Genomic DNA, 23,187 nt, shown 5'->3' on the forward strand with positions numbered 1-23,187 from the left:
GCTTAATAGCTGCTATATTTTCCTTTTATCTCTGATTCAAAATGTATTCTTGATCATCAGTCTGTAAATCTGCAAAGGCGGACCTGGTGTTGATGGTGGATGGGTCTTGGAGCATTGGAGACGACAATTTCAATAAGATCATCAACTTTTTGTATAGCACTGTTGCCGCCCTGGACAAGATTGGTGCAGATGGAACTCAGGTAGAGTTGATAGACTAACCACTAATTCATTTTATGCTTTCAAAAATTATTTCTCAAGCTTTTACTATGACTATTTGTCAGGGGATATGGGTAAGGAACTATAACAATAAGATGCTAATCCTTAATAGCTATTGAATTCAGCAAATAAGACAGGGGAGAGAGGCCTTGACAGGAATGTTTCTTTTGTATTCTAGGACAGAGTGTCTCCTTTAACTATACACACAATATTTTCTCTGCCCTTAGGACATTAAAATGTTGAAGGGAGCAGTTATAGCTGCACATTACTCTAGATCAAAACATGATACTCATTTTTTGATTCAACAACATTTATAGTTTTCCTATAATTCCAGGGATTTGGGAGACTGAGGCAGGAGGATTACAAATTCAATCCCAGCCTCAGGAAGACAATTTAGCAAGACCCTGTATTAAAGAAAAAAGAAATTTAAAAAGTAGGTCTTTGGTAAAGCACCCCTGGGTACAGTCCCCAGTAACAAGGAAAAGAAAATTATAGATAATACCATGCTACTGTATGTGTTCTCTGACCAAGTGGAAGTCTACACATGTGTAAAAATGAATGCACCTTCTCTCTCTAGGTGGCCATGGTTCAATTCACTGATGACCCAAGAACAGAATTTAAATTAAATGCTTATAAAACCAAAGAGACTCTTCTAGATGCAATTAAACACATTTCATACAAAGGAGGAAATACAAAGACAGGTAAGACCAAAAAATGTCCAGCTAAGGCTCAAAGTAATTAGTTATTGGTAACTACTGAAATGACTTTTTTTTTTTTTTTGAGGTATAAATTTTTTTTTAAAACTTCCTTGATTTAAGAACTTTGTTTCTCCCCTATTCCCCTCTAACAAAACAAAAACAGGAAAGAGAGAAATTGAACAGTTGCCTTCCTTTGTTTCAGGAAAAGCAATTAAGTATGTTCGAGATACCCTATTTACTGTTGAGTCAGGTATAAGAAGAGGCATCCCGAAAGTTATTGTGGTTATAACGGATGGAAGGTCACAAGATGATGTAAACAAAATCTCCAGGGAGATGCAAGCAGATGGTAAGTTTTACCTGTACAACAAAAGTGGCCATGCGGATAATAATGTTAGCATTATTATTTACTAAATACAAATCTATAGGCTACATCAGTTTTACTTAAATGTTTCCAACTCTTTATCAACTGGACAATGTGATTTTTAAAATATCTTCTTCTTTACAAATTTCAATTGTACTATTTTACTAGAGAACATTTGTCATTGTCTCTAATACATTTATTACGTGCAGGATGCCCTGGATAAGGAGCTCCAATAAATAAGTGCAATATTGTGAAAGGACCATTGTAAAAGGCCAGGGAGGGAACTCATGACAGAAATTTCTCAGTCTCTTAATCTGTAAAATGGAGATTCTCACAGGACTATTGTGAAGATTCACTGGCATAAAATATGGCTGGCAGTTAGAAGTTAAATATTTATTTGCCAACTTTTGCATGATGACTGGTCTAGAACGGGTAGACTTATCATAGTTTCAACTTCTGAAGAAAACACTGAGATAAATTCAGTTTTTCTGTTTCAAATGTACCCCATTCCATAAATGTTAAGATAACCATTAAAAATATACAGCCATAAATATGTTGCTGAAATGGGAACTGTTTTAAGTGCTAATTGGAGCATTGACCTTATTGAATTTCTTTAAAATGGAAAATTTCTTTAGGGGATGATGGAATGATTATCACATAATGAAATATGTGCATGCAGAATTCTGATGAGCTATAAAGAATAAATCATGTACCCCCCACTAGCCTTCCTAAATAAACATATTTTAAACATTTGGATGTTTGAACTCTTGTATTGCATCTTGTCTTTTGGGTAATTTCAACTAATAAAAAATCTGTTTTCCTTCTGCCACAGGCTATAACATTTTTGCAATTGGTGTGGCCGATGCAGATTACTCGGAGTTGGTTAGCATTGGCAGTAAGCCTAGTTCACGCCATGTCTTCTTTGTGGATGACTTTGACGCCTTTAAGAAAATTGAAGATGAATTAATTACTTTTGTCTGTGAGACTGCATCAGCAAGTCAGTTCTTTGGACTTTGTATACTTACTAATGTTGTTTAAGGTTTGAAGTAAATATATAATACTGGTTAAGTAATGAGTGCCATCTTGAACTGAAGGAAATGTTAACTTCCAGAACTGTTTGTTTTGGAGACGTTAAATTTTATGGTTTTGATCATATGGAAAAGCCTCCCCTCCCTTCTGTTTAGAGTTTTAGGTTGATAAAGATCTTCCTCAGGCAGATGAAAATCTATGTTTAAAAGGCACTATAGGAAATAGTTTTCAAAAATGTGTCAATGAACTGCCAATGAGGGCAACACATTAGAAGTGAGACATCTTCCTACCTAAGCTTACAAGCACAGCCGTTGATTTTAATGGACCTCCAAGAAAGGAAAGAAACTGTGACTCTTGGGTTTTAAAAGGGGGACTTTACAGCACTTTAGTCTTTACAAAACCAGAGAAAACCATAGCCACTTCTGATTTGGAGTCCTTTCACTTGCACTTCCAGAAAGGTCATGTTAGTTTCCTGTTCTCAAAATAGGGAAAGAGTATGTTTGGAAAATATCTAAGCTCGGTTTTATATTGCTTGTTTTGTTTTTCAGCCTGCCCAATGGTGCACAAGGATGGGGTTGATCTTGCAGGTATGCATTATCAAAATTTTTAAAAATGTAAATAAATATATTAAATAACTCCCATTTGGGGTTTAGGTTTCCTGTTTTTGGATTTCTTTTTTTTTTAAGTCCTTAATAAACAAAACTTGAAATTTATAATTGTAAACCACTCATTTATAATTGTAAGCCACTCATTTTCTTTCTCTCTCTCCTCTCTCTGGTTATCCCCCCGCCTCTCTGCCTCCTAGGATTTAAGATGATGGAAATGTTTGGTTTGGTTGAAAAGGACTTCTCATCTGTGGAAGGGGTTTCTATGGAGCCTGGTACCTTCAATGTGTATCCATGTTACCAACTTCACAGAGATGCCCTGGTATCCCAGCCAACCAAGTATGTTTCCATTGCAAGAGGATAAAGCCAATCACATGCTTATTATAACTCAGAATGAAAATTATGTCAATTAAAAATGCCGTGATAATTCATGGTAGGATTTTTTCATAAGGTTTACTTTTCTTTGTGTAAAAACATCTGACTCATGTATAATGCTTGCTGAAATTTAGCATTCATCCATCTGAGAAAATACATAAAATAGTTGATATTTACATAGCACAATATATGTAACATATTCCTAAGTGTATACATATGCTAATTCACTCAAACCTCCAAACAACTATGAAGCAGATGCAAACACTATATTATTTTTACAAATGATGAAATGGAAGCACAAAGAAGCTAATGATGTGAGTGAAATCACATAGTGTAAGATTGATGCTGGGCTCTGCACCCAGTGGTCAGGCTCAAGAGCCCAAGTCCTGAACCATTGCATGATGGTGTCATGATTCAGATGGTGTCTATCCTTGAGAAGTTACAGCAGCAACTCTAGAGCACTAAGAGTAATGTTAGGTTTATTTGAAAGCCACACTATCAAGCCTCTTTGCAGAAGACTGGTTATATGTAGGGATACGGGGCCATTTGCAACAATTCAGCAGATTCCAGAGGTCCTCAAGGTTTTATTTTAGGGATTCCTTGGATTAAGAGTTTATCCACTTCTCAAGATGTCATATATTATTTAAATTCCAAATCAAGATCTGTTTTTCTCAAAATACCATTAGTATTTCATGTGAAACATTTTTTGATTGTTCAAATTTTGATTACTACATGCGTGGACATCAAACAGTGGGAGAAATCACATTAGAATGTTAATTTTTTCTTTCCAATTTATTTAAAATATTTGCTTTTAAATTTTCTCCTAAGATATCCTTTGTTAAATCCTACTTTAGTACTATTCAAATTATTTTATTGTATTCTATTATGGGGAATAATATTTGAAATAAGTAGACTTCTTCTACTAATTTAACATATTGGTCATTATAGGAAAAATGTTCCATTTTCTAAAAGATGTTAGAAATAACTTTGACCTACAGACTACATGTATTTTTAGATAAATCTAAAATCCAGTACTCTTTTTTGGCAGGTTTTTTTCCCTCCACATTGTCTAGTCATGAATATTAAAATGAGTAGGCCTTGGAAGCCTTGTGATGAATGAGAATTGCTAAAGAAAAATCCCTCTGCTGTTTCACTGAAATTACTCATCCCTCAGCAAAGGCCTCCACATCCAATCATCAGTTCCCAGCACTTATCTTACTTGACTTGTCAGCACATGTATTAATCAGCTTTATGTTGCTGGGACCAAAATACCCCACAAGAACAATGTAGAGGAGAGAAAGTTTATTTTGGCTCACAGTTTCAGAGGTTCGGTCCATAGATGGCCAACTTCATACCTCTGGGCCTGAGATGAGGCGGAATATTATGGAGAAAGGGTGCAGCAGAGAAAAGCTACTCATGAGAGCCAGGAAACAGAGGGCGGCTGGGGGTAGGTACCAGGGACAAAATGTAAATCCCAAAGTTATGCCTCCACTGACCTATTCCCTCCAGTCACACCTGCTTACAATTATCACCTAATTAATCCATTGGTGGATTAATCCACCAATTCCGTCACATCTCATAATCTAATCATTTCACCTCTGAGCATTCTTTTGAAAACTTTATTTGTTTTACATTCCTGATCCCCCTCTAGTACCGGCTTCATTTACTATTTTTTCTTCTGTAATTAAATATAACTGTATCTAACTAGTTTCTTAGGAAAAAGGGCCTGACTCCTCTCTGTCATGTCCCACATCTAGTCTGCTAGGAAATCCTCGTGTTTGACCTTCTCACAACCTCAATCTGGGTCACCACCATCTCTTCTTTGTCATTACAGCAGCCCCCTGATTGGTCCTCCTGCTTCTACCCTTGCCCTCTTGGTTTCTATTCTTCAAGTAGCAGTTACAATGATGCTTTTAAAATGTCAGGTCAGATCATGTCACTCTAAATCGTCTGATTTCCTATTTCCCTTACAGAAAATATCAGAGCTCCTGAAAGGCTTACAAGGCCCAGCATTATCTGGGCTTTCATTTCCTGACTTTTTCAGTTTTCTCCCGTAACACTGGCCTCGTTCTTGTTCCAAAACACACCAGGTGCATCCCACCTTGGTGTCTTTCCATTGGCCATTCTCTCTCCCTGAAATACCCTTCCTTCAGTTACCTACCAGGCTAATTGTCTTGTTTCACTTTTGTGTTTGCTCAAATATAGTCTTTTCAATGAAGTTTTGCTTGACTTTAAACTTTTCAGTGAACCAACCTTAATTCCTTTAGGGTTTATATCATTATATAATCCTTGTCCAATAGCCCCAGTCTATATTAAGATGCTCTGTGTTTTTGTTTGTCTTCGAATGGAACTTATTACCTTCTAACATAGTGTATCATCCACCCTATTAGAATTTGAGTGCTACAAGTATAGGATTCTTTGTCAGTTTTATTCACTGATGAGATCATATCTGACATCTAGTAGGCAGGCAAATATTTATTGAAAAATTAAATGAGTTAACTAATACATAAATAAATGAAGGAATGAAGCATTTCTTTCTTTCTCTGTAAACTTACTTTTCATTTTCAAACTTGTGCTAAATCTCCACATATTTATAACTGTACTCATTCAGTTAATAACCATTATAGAGTTCCTATTGCATGTAGGGCTTTTTTTTTTCTTTTTTTGCTTAGGGGAAGATTAAAAGTAAATAAGTATGTGCTTAGTTGTTAGAGAGACATGATTATATAAAGGGTTGGTTCTCCAGGAAGCAGATTCCAAGGAGGATATTAGTATGTAAGGTGATGAATGACAGAATGCTTTTGTGGAAAGGATCAGCAGAACACAGGACAGGGAAGCAGGAGGAGTCAAACTGTGAAGCAGAAATCTCAATATACTTCTTTTTTTTAATTGGTTGCTCAAAACATTACAATGATCTTGACATATCATATTTCATACATTTGATTCAAGTGGGGTATGAATTCTTATTTTTACCACGTGTACAGATTGCAGGATCACATTGGTTATACATCCACATTTATACATACTGCCATACTAGTGTCTGTTATATTCTGCTGGCCTTTCTCAATACTCTTCTTAGCTGACCACCCAGAGGAGTTCTGGACATGGGATGATCCTTCAGAGCTATCTCCTACTGGGATGTGAGGTTCCGGTCCTTATGTGGAAACTGGTCCGTGAAAAGAGATGCTGTGTGTTAGTCAGCTTTTCATTGCTGTGATCAAAATACCTGACCAGAGCCACCTAGAGGAGGAAAGATTTATTTTGGCTCACAGTTTTAGAGGTCTCAGTCCATAGTCAGCTGATTCCATCAGAAGCAATAATGGTAGACATGGTGGACATGTGGTGGGGAAAAGCTTCTCAATTCAGGACAGTGTGCATTATGAGGTGTATTTACTTGATAATCAGAGGGATGACCTTTTGAGGAAAGATACAGTAAAACGTGATTCTCTTTACACCTTTAGGTATTTACATCCAGAAGGATTGCCTTCTGATTACACAATCAGTTTTCTGTTCCGGATTCTTCCTGACACTCCAGAGGAACCATTTGCTCTTTGGGAGATTTTAAATAAAAATTCTGATCCACTGGTTGGAATTATTTTAGACAGTAAGTATATTTATCTATATAACTTTTGAGCGTGCATGTGTGAATAATGTATGTGGCATACCATCTTGCCTGCTTCATGTATATTGCAGAATAACTCAACTTGTGAAATGTGTACTCAACAGTGAGTTAGGTAACAGTAGATTTATTCATTTATCTACTTATTCTTTCAGCAAATAGTTCTTGAGTTCCTACTTTGTGGAAGAATTAATTCTGAGATACAATACTGAGCAAGGTGAAGACAGACAATTTTAATTTAATTTTTTTTTCAGAAAAATTTTACTAAGATAGTACAGACAGTCTCAGGAGGAGCAAAGCTGATGGAGGGGCATTGAGAGAGGTGAGAACAGACATTCATTTTTGGACATGGATATGATAAATATAAAATGCCTATTAGGTATCCCAGAGTGGATGTCAGATGGTCAGTACATTTGGGGAGAATTCTGGGACAGAGATATATAAGCCATGATACTAGGTTAGAACATCAAGAAAGTGACTCTAGAAAGAGAATAGAATAGATATAGGAACTGGGAAACTCCACTGTTTTTAGGTTAGAGAGTTGAAGAGCAACTGGTGCAGGAAGCTCTTCAGTACCATGCTATGGAATATTACCTATGTGATGATCATTTAATAGATGGTCGAGTTTTGGGTTAACATCACTCACTTTTCTAAGTCTTAAGATTAGAATGAAGCTAGGGACCAAAAAATGGAGGGTATTGCTTAGTGTTAGTTAAAACATTGAATAAGGTGACAATTTTAGACTTATTTCCAAATCATATTTCTTAGTAGATATTTCAGTAAATGGAAAGGACTCAACAACTCAATAGAATATGGTAAAACCATTTTGCATGGACATTGAAATTAAGGGAAAGCTATAGATTATGTGGGTGTAAGTCACTAACTCTGTATTTATCTTGCACTTAAAAACAAAGAAGTCCCTTAACATTATTAAGGCTAGCTTGTCTCTTTGAAAGCAGAATAAAGAGTTAAATTGTAATGTGGGAATGTATTAGTGAGTAATGCTTTACTTTATTTATTTAAAAATATTCCTTAAAGATCAGGAAAGTTTTTGTGTGTTTGTTCATAATAAACGACATATCTGAATGGCTTAAGCTGCATGTCTCAGGAAAAGTTGGTTGCTGCAGTGGGTTAATAAGACAAAGGGTCTAACTTCTCCATCTTAAGATTTGGTAAACTTTATTCTTCTTGTTGTCCACTTCCACTTCAAACTTTGGGCTCCTCTGAAGGGAGTGATGAGGATGAGAGTGTGGGCAAGGAAGTACAAAGGAAGAGTGTGCATAGGTTCCCCCGCTCATGTCACATGGTTAGTCAATTTGGATAGCTGAAAGCCTGTGGCAATCTGAGAGCTGTCAATCATTTCCTGACCTGTTACTTTACCTTAAATACAGTCTCAAAATACTGGATGTATTATTTTAAATATTGAGTTGAATTTCAGAAAAAAATCTTCACTAATTTTAATTCTTTCTAAATTATTTCTGTTTTTCTTCATTTGAATAGATGGTGGGAAAACTCTAACTTATTTCAACTATGACCAGAGTGGGGATTTTCAAACCGTTACTTTTGAAGGACCTGAAATTAGGAAAATTTTCTATGGAAGTTTTCACAAGGTTAGTAAGGTTTTTGTATGTGTATATTCTTTATTCTATTTGGTGTTGGGAAAAGCAATGGAGTGAAGTTAGCCAATCCCAAAAAGTCAAACGCCAAATGTTTTCTCTAATATAAGGAGGCTGACTCATAGTGGGGTAGGGAGGGGAAGCGTGGGAGGAATAGACAAACTCTAGATAGGGCAAACGGGTGGGAGGGGAAGGGAGGGGGCATGAGGTTAGAAATGATGGTGGAATGTGATGGACATTATTATCCAAAGTACATGTATGAAGACATGAATTGGAGTAAATATACTTTGAATACAACCAGAGATATGAAAAATTGTGCTGTATATGTGTAATAAGAATTGCAATGCATTCCAGTCATATATAAATAAAAAAATTAATTAAAAAAATTTATGAATTAAAAAAATCTTCAGCTTGCTTGCAATCATTTAGTACTTGATAGAAAATGATAATATAGTAAACTCACATTCTTTATATTTATTTATGTATAATTATATATGTAATTGAATATTTTACTTAACATTGAATATATTTAATTAAAATATATAATTTAAAAAATCCATAGAACTTTTTTTTCTATTTTATTTATTTATTTTATTTTTAATTTTTTTAGACAAACATGACAGTAAATTATACACACCTGGAATATAATTTATTCTAATTAGGATCCCATTTTTTATGGTTGCATATGATGTGGAGTTTCACTGGTCATGTATTCATATATGAGCCTAGGAAAGTTATGTGTGATTCATTCCACTTTCTTTCCTATTTCCATCCTCCCTCCTTCCCTTCATCCCCCTTTGTCTAATCCAGTGAACCTCTAATCGCCCCTTCCCTACTCTCCCTTGTTATGGATTAGCATCTACTTATCAGAGAGAACATTCAGCATTTGGTTTTTTAAGGGACTGGCCTATTTTGCTTAGCATCAAAGTCTATAGTTTCATCCATTTATCAGCGAATGCTGTAGTTTCTTTCTTCACTGAGGCTGAGTAATATATACCATATTTTCTTTATCCATTCATCTGTTGTAGGGCACCTGGGTTGGTTCCATAGCTTGGCTAGTATGAGTCAAGCTGCTATAAACATTGATGTTTGTATCTCAAGTTTCAGCTGAAGTAAGAGTTGCCACCTTCAGTGCTTGTTGACCAATGCCCAGAGATTCTGATTAGGTGCTTTTGAGATGTGGCCCTGAAACGTGCATTTTCAGCAAGAACTCCAGGAGACATTGGTGGAAGTGGTTCAGCTTCTGCCTTTGAGGAAACATGTGGGGGAGGGTAGCATATTACTAAGCAGACTGTTGCTGCACAGTATGTGATGTAGAAAGGATTGCTGGTCTACCTGGCCACCAAAGTATGGGAAGACACAATCATCTTTAGGGAATGAAGCTACAGATAATTGATTATGCTGCATTGTTACATATGTACAGAGAGAATCAGTCACTGCCATTGTAAAAGTCACCCTGGAGAGAATTTTTGTCAAACTTAACTTTGTCAAACTTTATTTGTTCTTATTTTAGTAACTTGGCACTTGTGATAGAACTCTGCTCCTAGAATGTGCTCAAATTTATCTAATTTACCAACACTGCTGCTCTCTGGGGGTTTGAATGTCATAATCATATACTAAATAATTACATAAAAGTCACTGCATAAGCCAACTTATTTTTCATGTTTGATAGGACTGGACTACCTGAGAAGCACATTAGACACAGGCAGGGATTTATTAGTTCATGGTTCAAAATGGTCCCATTAGCAGCTCCTTGGATTTAATATCATTTACTCATCAAGGTCTTCATGATTCTTTGTTATGTGGAGTCTGCTGGAGTCTGTTGCAAAGCAGTCAAGAAAAACTGTAGGGGAGATGAAAGCATTTGAATTTCATGAGTGTTAAAAGAAACATTGTCATCTTAGCCTGCGGTTTTGGCATGAACTTGCATTTCTCATTCCAAAGAATACTTTATGAATCTTAGGTGAACGTCAAGCTTTATTTACCTTACCAGAGCTCAAAGACGTAGAAGTAAGGTTCATTAAAAATGGGTTCTAAATTTATAAACCTTCAAGTTTTAAAAAATTATATGAAGAAACATTTTCCTTCACTTTGTTAATAAAGCCAAACAGCCAAATAAGAAAAGCAAAAGAGAAGAAGGAGGAGGAAGAGGAAAAGAGAGGAAGAGGAGAAGGAGGAGGAAAAAAAGAGTGAAAAGGAGAGCCTTATCATGTAATACACTGCTTAATAATAGATTTAATAACAAAAAATTTCAATGCAAATTTATTTTGTAGAGCTTTGATTTGTTCATAGACTTGCATTGTAAGTGAATACATACCTTTGTCTCATTGTTTTTATAAGAAAATGAATAATGAATGCTTATTACAGAATTTCCACATATAAAAGAGAAAATACAATGGCTACCTATTTATCCATCACTCAGCTTCAATAATCATCAAAATTTCAGCAATCTTGTTTCTCACTGAGTTTTAATTGGCTCTATTTTTACAACTTGGAATATGAAGTATAGCCTCAAGGTCTCTTTCTATAAGTACATCCAAAGAAGCAAAATAGTTTTAAAATTGTTTCAAAGTCTACTTTTGTAAAGCAAAAAGTTTTGCTTTAATTATTTTTATTCTTAGTTGTACATGAGAGTAGAATGTATTTTGGCAGAATATGCATATATAAAGTATAATTTGTTCTATTGGGTTCCCACTCTTGTGGTTGTACATAATGTGGAGTTACCCTGGTTATGTATATGTATACAAGGCTAGGAAAGTTAGGACCAATTAATTCTACTGTCCTTCCTATCCCCCCCTCTCCTCCCCTCCCTCCATTACCCACTGTGTAGTCTAGTCTATTTCTATTATTCCCCTCCTCAACCTCCCAGTTTAGGTTACCATCCACAAATCAGAGAGAACATTCAGTCTTTGGTTTTTAGGGATTGGCTTATTTCACTTAGTATGATATTCTCCAGTTCCATCCATTTACCAGCAAATGCCATAATAAGTTTTGTTGTTGTTGTTGACACGGGAATAGTCTCCCCACAGATTAATCATTCTTAAAGTCTGGGTTTTATATCCCAGGTTTATTAGCACCTAGCATGAAAACTTCTGTATTTTATAATAATGAAAAGTACTCCACGGTTCAAAACCACACAGGAGCCCAATTCTGCCCTTCCTAAATGATCACAATTATGATGCTGGTCAGAAGCAGCAGGGTAGTGGGGTGTTCTGTACCAGCATTATTCTCACTTAAATAAAGGTGAACTCATTTTTTTGGGGGGGGGGCGGCGAGAAGAGTCTCAGGAACTACACTGATATTTTTATCCTGTTATAACTAAATAAACATTAAATAACAATTGGTATAAATTCATGAGTTTTCAGCTTATGTAACAATAAAACAAAAACAAGTTGAAGATAATCAGTAAACTTAAAAGCAATATTATTTTACTATGAAGCATGATGTTATGCCATTGTTATACAACCTGTGCATCAATGTGAATGCAGAATTAGCTGGTAGAACTCTCAGACCTAGGTTATTTTGTCCAATACTCTTTTTCATTGAGCTACCAGGGTTCCTTGCCTTAAAACAACTATTCGAACATTTTGCTTTCACTTGCAGTAAAGTCATTATTTCCCTACTGAATTCACTGTTCCATTCACAAACTGCCACAAATAACTACCCCTCCTGAGGCAAATGCCATATAAATCAAAATGTGTTTATAAACATGGAGATTTTATAGCAGAACCTGGTTACAATGTTCAAAGATAAATTTACCTTGATTATCACCTAAATGATAACACAAGGTTTTAAAAATTTTCCCAAAGTGTACACTCCTGAAAATATGTCCTGGAGATCCTGAGATTTTAGTTTGAGAAAAGTGTATGAGATATTAAGCCAAAGGGCTTGATTTTGTTTGGGCCTGGAGTCATTAGAAAGCATCCCTCCATCCCATTGGAGTCTAGCTTGCCTTTCCTACCTTATTTAAATAAATATGTAGTGTCATTTCACAACCACTGCTGGTACCTTAGGTGACTTTAATGGTAAATTACAAGCACTTTTCAATTTGAGTAATGTAGTGTTTATTTAAATATACATCTAGTATATGTATAACTAAGTAGCAATTCTATGATTTCAAAGATGTTGTTGCTTTAGAGTAAGGCTAGATTTTAAAAGTTGAATCCTTTCAAAGTTTTTTTAAAAAAGAGTTAATTAAGTAAGAATGGAGATGGTTCCTGCAAGTGAAGCAATCATGGAGGTGGTAAAAGGAAAAGAATTCTCTTACAACAAAATGCATGGTGACAGAAGTCCTTCTGTTTCCTTCATACTATTTAATGGTGACTCATATAGTTATATGGGTTTGGTTGATATTTCCTCTGGCATATTCATCTTACATCCTAAAACATCTTGACTTTTACCCAGCTACATGTTGTTGTCAGCAAGACTTTGGCCAAAGTGGTTGTCGACTGCAAGCAAGTGGGCGAGAAGGCAATAAATGCATCTGCTAATATCACATCAGATGGAGTAGAAGTCCTAGGGAGAATGGTTAGATCAAGAGGACCAAGTGGAAATTCTGCACCAGTAAGTAGATGAACAAGAAAAATTGTGTTATTGTTGTAGGGAAAACCACCATTGATGTACATTTAGCTATTTTACAGTAGGAAAGTTTGGTAAAGGAATGGATGGATGGGCGAATGGATGGGTGGGTGGATGAATGGGTGGATAGATGAATGGATAAAGAGATAATGGACTCTTAAAGTGAACCAAAACATGTACCTTCAAAGCTCCCGGCAGTCTACTGTCATGTGTGTCTAGAACAAGTTAAATAAAACAAAAACAAATAATCAAAAAGCTCCTCACAATAGGATTCTGCTATATTATAAGAAAAATACTCCAGGAACTTGGCTAGTTTATTTTCTTCGTGCAGTTTAAAATTCGGACAGTACAATATACATCATCTGATTTGTGGCACAACTGGTTTTTTAATTGGAAATCAAAATTGTAAATGAACTTCATTTACATAAGCAATATAAATCCATACAAAAATTTTGAATATTACACCTAGGAAATTATTTTAGTTTGGTTTAGATTTGAACATTTTAAAATTTAGTTTTTGCTATCACTAATGTGAAGTTTTCCCTTTAATTAGCAATAGTTAATTTGCATAACAGTAGCATCTTAGGATAATATTTTTTTATCATACAAAATGGAGCTTAAATTTGGGAGACTGTCAATTAGCAAAGAAATCACATTCCATTCACTTATTACCTGAAAAAAAGAACAGCATATACAGGTTTTTGTTTTAACACCATGCATTCACAGCTAATTGGCATCACTTTGTAATTTGAATCATTCTTTAATTGGTAAGGTATGTTTCATTATACACAATTCCTTCTATTCTAATCTACATTTCTCTTCCATGTAACAGATTAAGATAATTGTGAATCATTACTATTGTCTTCCACTTTCATAGATCTATAGAATTAGCCAGTTATATGGAAATTTAGAAAGATCTGGTAGTTCTCAAAGTCTTTTTAAGCTGATAGTAACCCACACAAATGAATTTTTACACTATGTCCGGTAAATAAATAACATTGGGAGGGAACATGAGGTGGCATGTATCTCCACTTTCCAATCCGCCCTTTAAGGAATGCAGTTGTAATTATAGTCTGTTCACTTTCTATATCAGGAAACAATCCTTGAGGGAAGAGTTACTTATTTGGGGGCAATGTACTACTTTGTGGCATTTTTCTTTGTGCAACCTCTACTTCCAATGTGAGTCCTCAACCTTGATGTACAATCTTAGTTCAAATTGTCTCCCCTCTTTTTCATTGAACTACCATGATACTTTTCATTGATTCTTTTAGGACCTTGAGAGTAGATGTGCACTGATTAGCTTAACACTGAGTTTTGAAGTATCTTTAGAAGCTCTTTTGTTTTTACCTTGCCTTGGAGAACTATGGCTTAGATGTTTAGAAAGAGAATATGAAACCTATGGAAGGCTGTCTTGTTTTCAGTTATGTTAGGGATGTTTTACTTTTACTGTGTGGTATTTTATACTGATTAAGATACACATAATCTTCTGCTTAAAGGAAGATGCTCACAGAAATTTATAATAATTCTCTTATATAGATAAATGAATGTATAGATGGATCATCAGAAGGATGAATGGATGGTAATTTAAGAGTAAGAAACAATTTAAAGTGTATCAGATTCTAGGTTCAAATCACTGAATACTATTATGATTTTCTTAATTATTTTATTAAAATAATTGAAGTTCCTGACACTTAGTAGGCATTCAAAGACAAGAAGCTCTTTATTACTGAACTAAGTTATTAATGCCTTCTTCATCCTCTGTCCTACCTGTTATAGACCACTAGTACTTGTTTAAAACTCCACTATTGATAGTCATATACATTTTATGTTCTTTCATAATCCTCATTTAACCCTTCTAGCCAGAGTACTATATTCTCTAAAATAGAAACCGTGACTTAGTCTTCTTTTAAAACCACCCTGTTCTGCCCCACAATTCAGTATCTAGTAAATTTCTATAACAGACTAAGTTTTTAAGAAACACTTGATAGAAATTAAATAGAAAATTGTCTGAATAGTATCCTGTCTTTTCTTAGTTTTGTTACACCTATATTATATCTCATGTGTGACACTGACAGCAATCCAGTAACATGTGACATATTCTCACTTAATAATAATTTATAGTTTACAATTACGGCTCTATAATAATGATGACAGTAATTGCATTTCAAATTGCACTATATGTAATATTTATATTCCAAATACATGACCAGTGAAAATCAAAGAATCAGTTTCTGAAAGCAAAATGCCTATAGGTTTCAGGTTTACTAATGATAAATCTTTACTTTGGGCCATGAAAGAAATGCAGTTAAACAGAGTCCCCTCTGTGATGACTTCCAGCTAGTGTAGACAAAAGGGAATTTATAGAAGTTTATAAGTAAAGAGTTCATTGTAAGGCTGGTAGGAAAAAGTCACAGCTTTTGTTAGAATCGAGAAGTCCACAAAGATTACTAAACAGATTTTCAGTCTGCCCACTTATAAAAGAATTTGATTATGTTGAAATGGATGGTATTAGGTTAGATCTCAAGAATGTGATTGGAAACTCAGACTTGCTTTCTAGGGTATGAGTTAATTGTTTCAATACGAGGTAAGAGAAGCTCTTGTCTTTAGTTTCAATTTAGAAATTTATACATCTTGAAATACATCTGTATTTCAGTAACAGGAAAAAGGGAATTTATAATGCACAAATTTTAGATTATTCCAGGAGAGAACAGTATAGTGAGAGAATAGTAGCTCACAGATCAACAATCCCTGCCAAATTCAAAAAGATTCAATAAGTACCAGATGGTGGGAGAATCTAAAGATTCCATCTTTAAGGAGAATAACTTGTTTTAAAACCATAGTTGAGTGGAAGATGGATGAATGGATTTGGGGATACAATAACTACTGTATAAGTTACACATATTCTTAATAAAAATAACTTGTATTCAGCCATGCAAGATTTTATAGGTGGCGCTAATCTCTCCTGGGACTAAACTAACAGGCAGGCTGAATTTAGCTGTAAAACAGATGTGGAAAGACACTTGACAACTGTGCTTCTTCTTTCCAATCTTTTTCCCTCAAAAAAGTTTTCTCTCCCTTTTCTGATACCTAATGAGATGCTTCTAGAATTTTTTTTACATAGATCATGTTTCTTAGATTCTCTCTTCTACCTTTTCAAAACTAACACTTAGGTGGTTATTTAACTGGAATTTATTTAGTTCTCTCCTATTCATAGAAGAAAAATATAGTCTATGTCATGGAGTCATCTATACTTTTATCCATTGAGTTAAAGCTTTTATGTGAAAATCAACAGTAGACTAGCCAATAAGTCTATAAAAAGCAAATGTTATATTAGAAAAAAGATAGTGTGAACATTTTCACATTAATTATCTCTTCACAACCTTAAAATGGTAATGGCAGCTAATACTTACATATGCCTACTATGGGTTACATATGCATATTTTCTGAGTTTATCAATTTAATTTTCTAACAATCCTAGGAAGAGATACATTACTCTCACTCTAAAGATGCAAAAATTGAGACTTGAAGAATTTAGGAAGGGGTCTCCATCTCCTGCCTTCCATTCCATTCCTTCTCCCACTGGAATCAGACTTGGATTCTATAGAATTTAAGACTGAGAAGGGAGTCTGGTCTCCACCTGTGATCAAGTGCCTGTATGTCTGTTGACAGGTTCGAAAACTCACCATTTGAATTACAACCTTGAAAATAAGTGTGATTCAAACTTTTATCCATAGTGTGTGTCTGTAAACATTTTAATTCCTACCAACAAGTATGACAGTTGTTAACTTTTATTACCTAATTTAATTTAGAACCTTCACAGTTTTTCTAAAATCTAATCAATTGAGAACAAGTTAAAACACTCAGTTCAACAGCTGACAAATGCTGTGTGCTCAGTACTATTTGGAATAGAGTCCAAGTTAAGACACGAAATTAAAAATAGAAGGTGGCTTAGTTCCTGGACCTTTCTATAGTATTTTTGTGCCATGGAAACCTCTCTATTTTTATAAATTCAGGTACAGCTTGACTTCAAATCATAAACTTAGTTATATTATGCTAGAAAAAGATCAGAAGATAAAATCTGGTGTTGAGTGGAAAGTGGAGCCAGAAGTACATTTTAATTCCCATTCACAGATCAAAATGACTCAACTGCTGAGAAATATTTTAATCTTATTTTCATGTTAACATTTGACCCCAAATGACTTGCCTTTTGTGCAACACCCAGACAAAAATGTCCAGTGATGAAAAATGAATATTTGTAATTGGTTAAGTATTCCCTTGAAAGAGATTTTAAATAGGGAAAGTCAGAGGTTTTGTGTCTCTCTCTTTATTTCTTTCTTCTTCTGACATAGCTATGTCTTTTTTAGCATTCAATTAATAACAAAAGAAAAAAGCCATAGATTTTTAAAAGATGTTGCATCATGCAGGATTTGCCTAAAGCATGATTTATTTTTGAACTACATGGTCATGCCTTTTAAGGCCCTCAAATATGGAGATATTTTGACATGTCATTTCTGTATACTGTGTCCTGTATAATTTGTACACATGTGTATGGTTTTTTTTTTTTTTTTGCTTTTGGAATAGAAGCCAGGTGGTTTTGCTTTTTGTTTTTAATGAATCCCCAGAAATATGTCTTGAAAAAGAAGTTCCTAAATACTGCTTGAGGAATCTAAACTATTACAAATGCAAAACAATTATGAATAAATTTGTTGTCCTCAAAGAAAAAGCTGCTGATTTCATCTAACTTGCAAAAGAAAAGACAGCCCACATAATAGCATTCCTCAAATGATAGCGATGGATTCATTGGACACTTAGTAGGCACTCAACCCCTCGAATAAATAAACTGAATTCATAGGAGCCCCAGTAACTCTATAGGGTGGAAGCCTTGCCAAATGTTTGTATGTAGACATTATGCTCTCACAAATGGCTAGATGGTGAATATTTATTTGAAAAACTTCAAGAAAGCCTGGTGCACATTGAGGCTAATGAAAGACCTTTGCTTTAAGTCAGTCTTTCCATTTACGAAAATGTTTTTACACTGGGGGCTCTGTTCAGAAGTGGAAAATTTCTTAATGGATGAATGAGTTGCTGACTTAGCTGACACTATCGAATGCTTTCATAATGGGACCCATTAATAAATGTCCCCAGATGAAATGGCATTGTAAATTTAGGCTGGGATATCTGCATTTTAAACATTAGAGCAAAGATCCTTTTTTTTTTTTTTTTTTTTTTTTTTGCAAAATAAAACCACACATTGGTTGTACTGTTAAAATCCCAACCCAAACTGAGCTTTCAACATGTGGTTTAATTACTTAAGCTTTTTCATCCCAGGTCCTATGCTACTGAAGGGACATTAATATTAACATACCTCATAGTGGTGATTTGAGGATTAAACTATATAAATGCAATGTTTACAGAGTAGGCTTTCAACAAACATTGGTTGTTATGGTTATTACTTGCTAAGATTTTTCTCAATCAGAATATCTAACAGACAATATTATTGTGGAAACACACAACTATTATATTTTTGCCTTCAATACTGTCACATTCATTTTGATTCTACTTTTTTTGGCCTCTGTATTTTACATAAAATACAGTGTTTAGAACTTAAAATAATTTTATTATTTATGAAAATTATGTTTCAGGTACTGCTCTGGATAATTCTCCATGCTATCTCACTTGTTCCCCCTCAACAAGTGAGATAGCATGGAGAATAGCTACTACAGATGGAGTATTCTCCACTGGAAATACTCAGAACTAAAAGTGTTTCAGATTTTGAATTTGTTCAGATTTTGGAATGTTGTATCACCTCACCAAAATATCCCATTATGTAACATTCATAATGGGATATTTTGGTGAGGTGATACAAATCTAGATACGAAATTCATTGATGTTTCATGTTTATTTTATACACATAGCCCCACAATAATTTTATCCAGTATCTCTAGTGCACTGGCATTTTGACTGAGACCCTCTCATGAAGTCAGGTGTTGAATTTCCCACTTGTGACATCACACTGGCACTCAAAAAGTTTGAGATTTTAGATTATTGAATTAGCAGTGGCTCAACCTGTATTACTACATTATTTTTTCAGATGAAAAGACTGAGCGTCCAAGACAAAATATTTTTTTCAAAACAGCTGTCGGTGGAGGAATCAGTGACTATACCCAACAGTTAGTTCCACAGGATCCTAATCCCTGTGCTTGAAATATTTAAGGCTCTTCTTTATTTTATATAAAATTCAATTGTAGCATACTTTTTAAAATGTTTTAATTTTAAAAACTTGATAGATTTTTATTGGTCATGGTTTTATTTTATGTTTGCACTATCCTGGCTCATGTATTGTACCCTTAGGAGGGTAGGAGGTCAGGCCATCTGGCAAGGGGGAGAGACAGTGAGCCCTGCAGGTATTTCAGCAGACAGCACATTAGATGTACACAGAACCAAGAAAGTAAGATGTTTCAACTCATCCATCTGCTTCCAAACAAAGGCTTATTTTGTTGATTGGTTAGAATGAAACTTTGCAATAAGTCACACAGTTATTCTTGTGCTTAATGACAGAAGGCTCGATTTCATTTTCTTTACTGTTGGAACTGGCTTTCTTGTGACACTGCAGGTACCTTTAGTAACTGCTCCATGGTGTTGTCTCTGGGGCATTCTAGTTTTCATCTAGAGGGCTCTTGGCATGGAGGAGTAGCACTTCATAGACGAAAATAAGGGCCCCCGAAGTTTCCAGCCCTTGCTGAAAACACCACCTGCTGTAGGAAGATTTCAGGTTTAGAATGAAGAGTTTCATGTCTGTCCTGGCACTGTGATTGATGACACTTTCAATATTTGTGAATAATATAGAAAGGAATTAATTAGAGATGGTTGAGTTATTAAGTTAGTGTTAGCACTTAATGATATTATAGAGATGTTTCTGTATGTTTCAACATATACATTGAGTAACTGCCAATATACATGAATAAAGCAAGATTGTCTAAATATTTCCAGCATGATCAATGGCTCAAACAAAATACACTTAACTCACATTCTCACAATACCAAATATGAATCTGTCATGGCACATAACCATTTTTCTGTACAGTATCTATGTGCTGGTCTCTAACTGCCTGTGAATTCTTCTGGGGCAGTTGCATCCCGCCCCCCGATTTTTGTACCCTGAAAGGCTGTGTAACATCTGGCTTACATTATGCACTGAAGAAAATTTGCCGAGTATATGCACAAAAGAATAAACAATTAATTAAAAAGGTTTTCCTGGATGCTTATTATATGCCTCATATTATGATACATGATACAAAAATGAGTGTTTGCCTGCCCCTTAACTCTGAGGAGGAGGCAACATGAATAATTGCACTGTATGGTGGCAAGTGGCAAGAGACAAGTGTAACTACAGGGCATTGAGAGTGGCTGTGGTGGTCCTTACAAGGAAGAATTTCACAAAGGAGCTCAGCTTACTCTCTAGGTAGAAGTGGAAAGAGGAGGTTGTGATAAGTAAGCAGGTTTAGATGGTGGAATAATTTGAGAAGAAATATTATATCATTGTATTTAAGGAACAAAGTTAGTTTGATATTATTGGATTTATTTTAATATACTTTGGTTATAAGTGTCTTGGTGTTATGTAATATATCAATCATTACAATGAAGAGCATAATTAATTTATATCTCTTTTATTTCCCTTTTAAATCATAGTTCCAGTTACAGATGTTTGACATCATTTGCTCCACATCATGGGCCAATAGGGACAAATGCTGTGAACTTCCAGGCCTGGTAAGAATTCTTCATCTCTATTGAATTTTTTAAAAATGATATTCAATTTTTTTCTGAAAATGAGATGCTATTTCACAATTCTTAATTCATTGTGATGATAATCAAAATTAGGAAGAGGTTAAGGAGGAGACAAATAAAAACAAGAAATCAACAAGATGACAGCAACATGGTGTGACCTGCACAATCTGGGGATGCTATTGACACAGGGTCCAGATGGTACCACATTTACTAGTTCACAGAGCCCTTCATATCTCAATTTTTTCATAGCACCCCAAGTCAAGGGAAATATTTGATAGTGCATTTATGAAATAATGAGGTCCAAACATCTTACTAAGAATTTCCTAACAACTCAATAACTATAAAAATACTTATGAATTGAAAATTGATAGTTGTATTTTATTCTTAAATAACTATAATTGTTTACTCATGGGATGAGTGTATCTACTGAGGATTCCAGTAGCTTTCTATTTTGAAAACAGGTAAAACATTTCCCTCCCTGCTTCTTTCACATTATTTTCTCCCATGGTACTTGCTTTTCATCATAGCAACTACTAAAAAATCCAGTAAATATGAAATATAAAAAAGTTTTTGAAATATACTCTTGAAACCATGAACTACCTTGAGCTAGTCAATCACATGAAGTCCAATGGGTACCAAATATTGCTGTGTTTCCCTTGAATTTTTTAAAACACTCCCTGTGTCCCTATGAGCTTAATACAGTACCCAGAGCATCCTGACATACCTTTGTGGAACTATAGTCATAATCTGTATAACCCCTGTAATGTTATTAGTAAACTAAACCATTTTCATTATTCATATAGAAGGACATATTTGCATATATAAAACAAAAAAATATGTTTGTATCTTAGGATCCTCAGGATAAATGAGCTAGAATGAATGACCCTATGTGGTTGGACATAGGGTCATAGATGTGTCCTAATAATTAAACATGCAGAATGAACATGGATAGGCCTTCATGAAATCTAAGATTCTATTTTATAAGATTATACACCATATCACATGTATTTCAGGGAATAAATTCATGGCAACCTGTGTTTAAAAGGACTATATAACTCCTTCATCAAAATAAATTTTTAATAGACTCTAGTGAGGAATTAAATTAGACACCTTGATGTTATGCTTAAGTGCAGATAGATTGGAAATCGGAAGAGGAAGCATTCAGAATCTAACGGAGTTTCAAGCAAAAATTAGATTGCCACTTCTCCCAGGAAGGACTAGCCCTTACTGTTTTTTTCCCCCAACTTCTATCACTGAAGATGTATAAATTGCATAGTAGGAAGACACAGGTGGAAGTGTGGTCAGTAGTAAGGGCAGAACCATCACAGAATGGACCCCAGTGGCCTGCTGGTTGCCTTATTTTGGTGATATTTCAGGAGAGTTAATCTTGTACTTTAGTCTGACTGACCAGTTGTCAGGCTGGAGGTGCTTAGCGGGAGGTAGAACTGAAATCTTTGACTATAGTCATCAATTTAGAAAAAAAGTGTATTCAGCATACACAGGCCATTTGTTCAGCATTTTTGTGTTTATATGGTGAGTATTTTAGAGACTCAGATTATTTTTGGTTGGTAATTTAATTATCACCTGTGATGTACTCTCTTCGAACCTTACTGCCCCAAAGTCTTAAACAATGAAGCTCATTTTCTCTCTATCTAAAGGGACTGATGATCTTTGCAAAGTTCTATAGTTTCTTATCCTGGTGTTAAGTTCATTTTGGTGACTGCTCCAAAAAGGATATTGACCAGTTGTTCAATAGCTGTTCCCAGGGGTTCTGTCTTTCTCTACACTTTCTTGCCCCGTGACACAACAGCATAGATTAGTGAGTCTGACATCACTAATCTATCCTGTTGTGTCACGGGGCAAGAAAATTCTCCAAGAGAGAAGAAAAATGGCTGCCTCTCCCAATGATTGAGGTCAATGTCATGTTTTTCTTATCTTCAGCCACAGAATGTAAGCAGTTGATGAAATTGTCACAGGGAATCGATGGTGTGTTTAAACACTGTTTTAATATTGTTTTATTTCTTTGTTTGGTTTAGTACAGATGTGGCTGTTTTGATTGAGTTTTCCAACAAGTTTTCTTTTATCCTTTTAAGTGGAAAAATAGTGTGGCTTAAAGGAAGTTTTCAGGACCTTTAGTTCATAAAGTACTGTTACTCCAAATGAATTAAATAGTACCAGGAATAGTTTGTACCCACTTCTAACTCACTATCTTCCCTAGGATTCTCAATCCAGCTTTAGAAACTCCTTTGCTGTGGTGATTGTCGATGATTCATTAGGCCCTCATGCTGTTTTGTTTACAGAAAAGG

The 23,187-nt window shown here is 34.9% G+C and overlaps 1 protein-coding gene across 5 annotated transcripts in view; it reads left to right on the forward strand.

Annotated features, from left to right (window-relative positions):
* Positions 1-23,187, forward strand: part of Col14a1 (collagen type XIV alpha 1 chain) — a 201,088-nt gene that overhangs the window by 117,910 nt on the left and 59,991 nt on the right. For all 5 annotated transcript variants that reach the window (XM_076835506.2, XM_076835505.2, XM_076835507.2 and 2 more), the window contains exons 26-35: positions 61-200; positions 794-917; positions 1,117-1,260; positions 2,108-2,272; positions 2,853-2,891; positions 3,110-3,248; positions 6,746-6,888; positions 8,404-8,513; positions 12,924-13,082; positions 20,786-20,863. In XM_076835506.2, the coding sequence (XP_076691621.1) occupies positions 61-200; positions 794-917; positions 1,117-1,260; positions 2,108-2,272; positions 2,853-2,891; positions 3,110-3,248; positions 6,746-6,888; positions 8,404-8,513; positions 12,924-13,082; positions 20,786-20,863 (1,241 nt within the window). The remainder of the gene's footprint in view (positions 1-60; positions 201-793; positions 918-1,116; positions 1,261-2,107; positions 2,273-2,852; positions 2,892-3,109; positions 3,249-6,745; positions 6,889-8,403; positions 8,514-12,923; positions 13,083-20,785; positions 20,864-23,187) is intronic.

Source organism: Callospermophilus lateralis, chromosome 16, assembly GCF_048772815.1.
Source record: "Callospermophilus lateralis isolate mCalLat2 chromosome 16, mCalLat2.hap1, whole genome shotgun sequence".
NCBI classification, from domain to species: Eukaryota; Metazoa; Chordata; class Mammalia; order Rodentia; family Sciuridae; genus Callospermophilus; species Callospermophilus lateralis.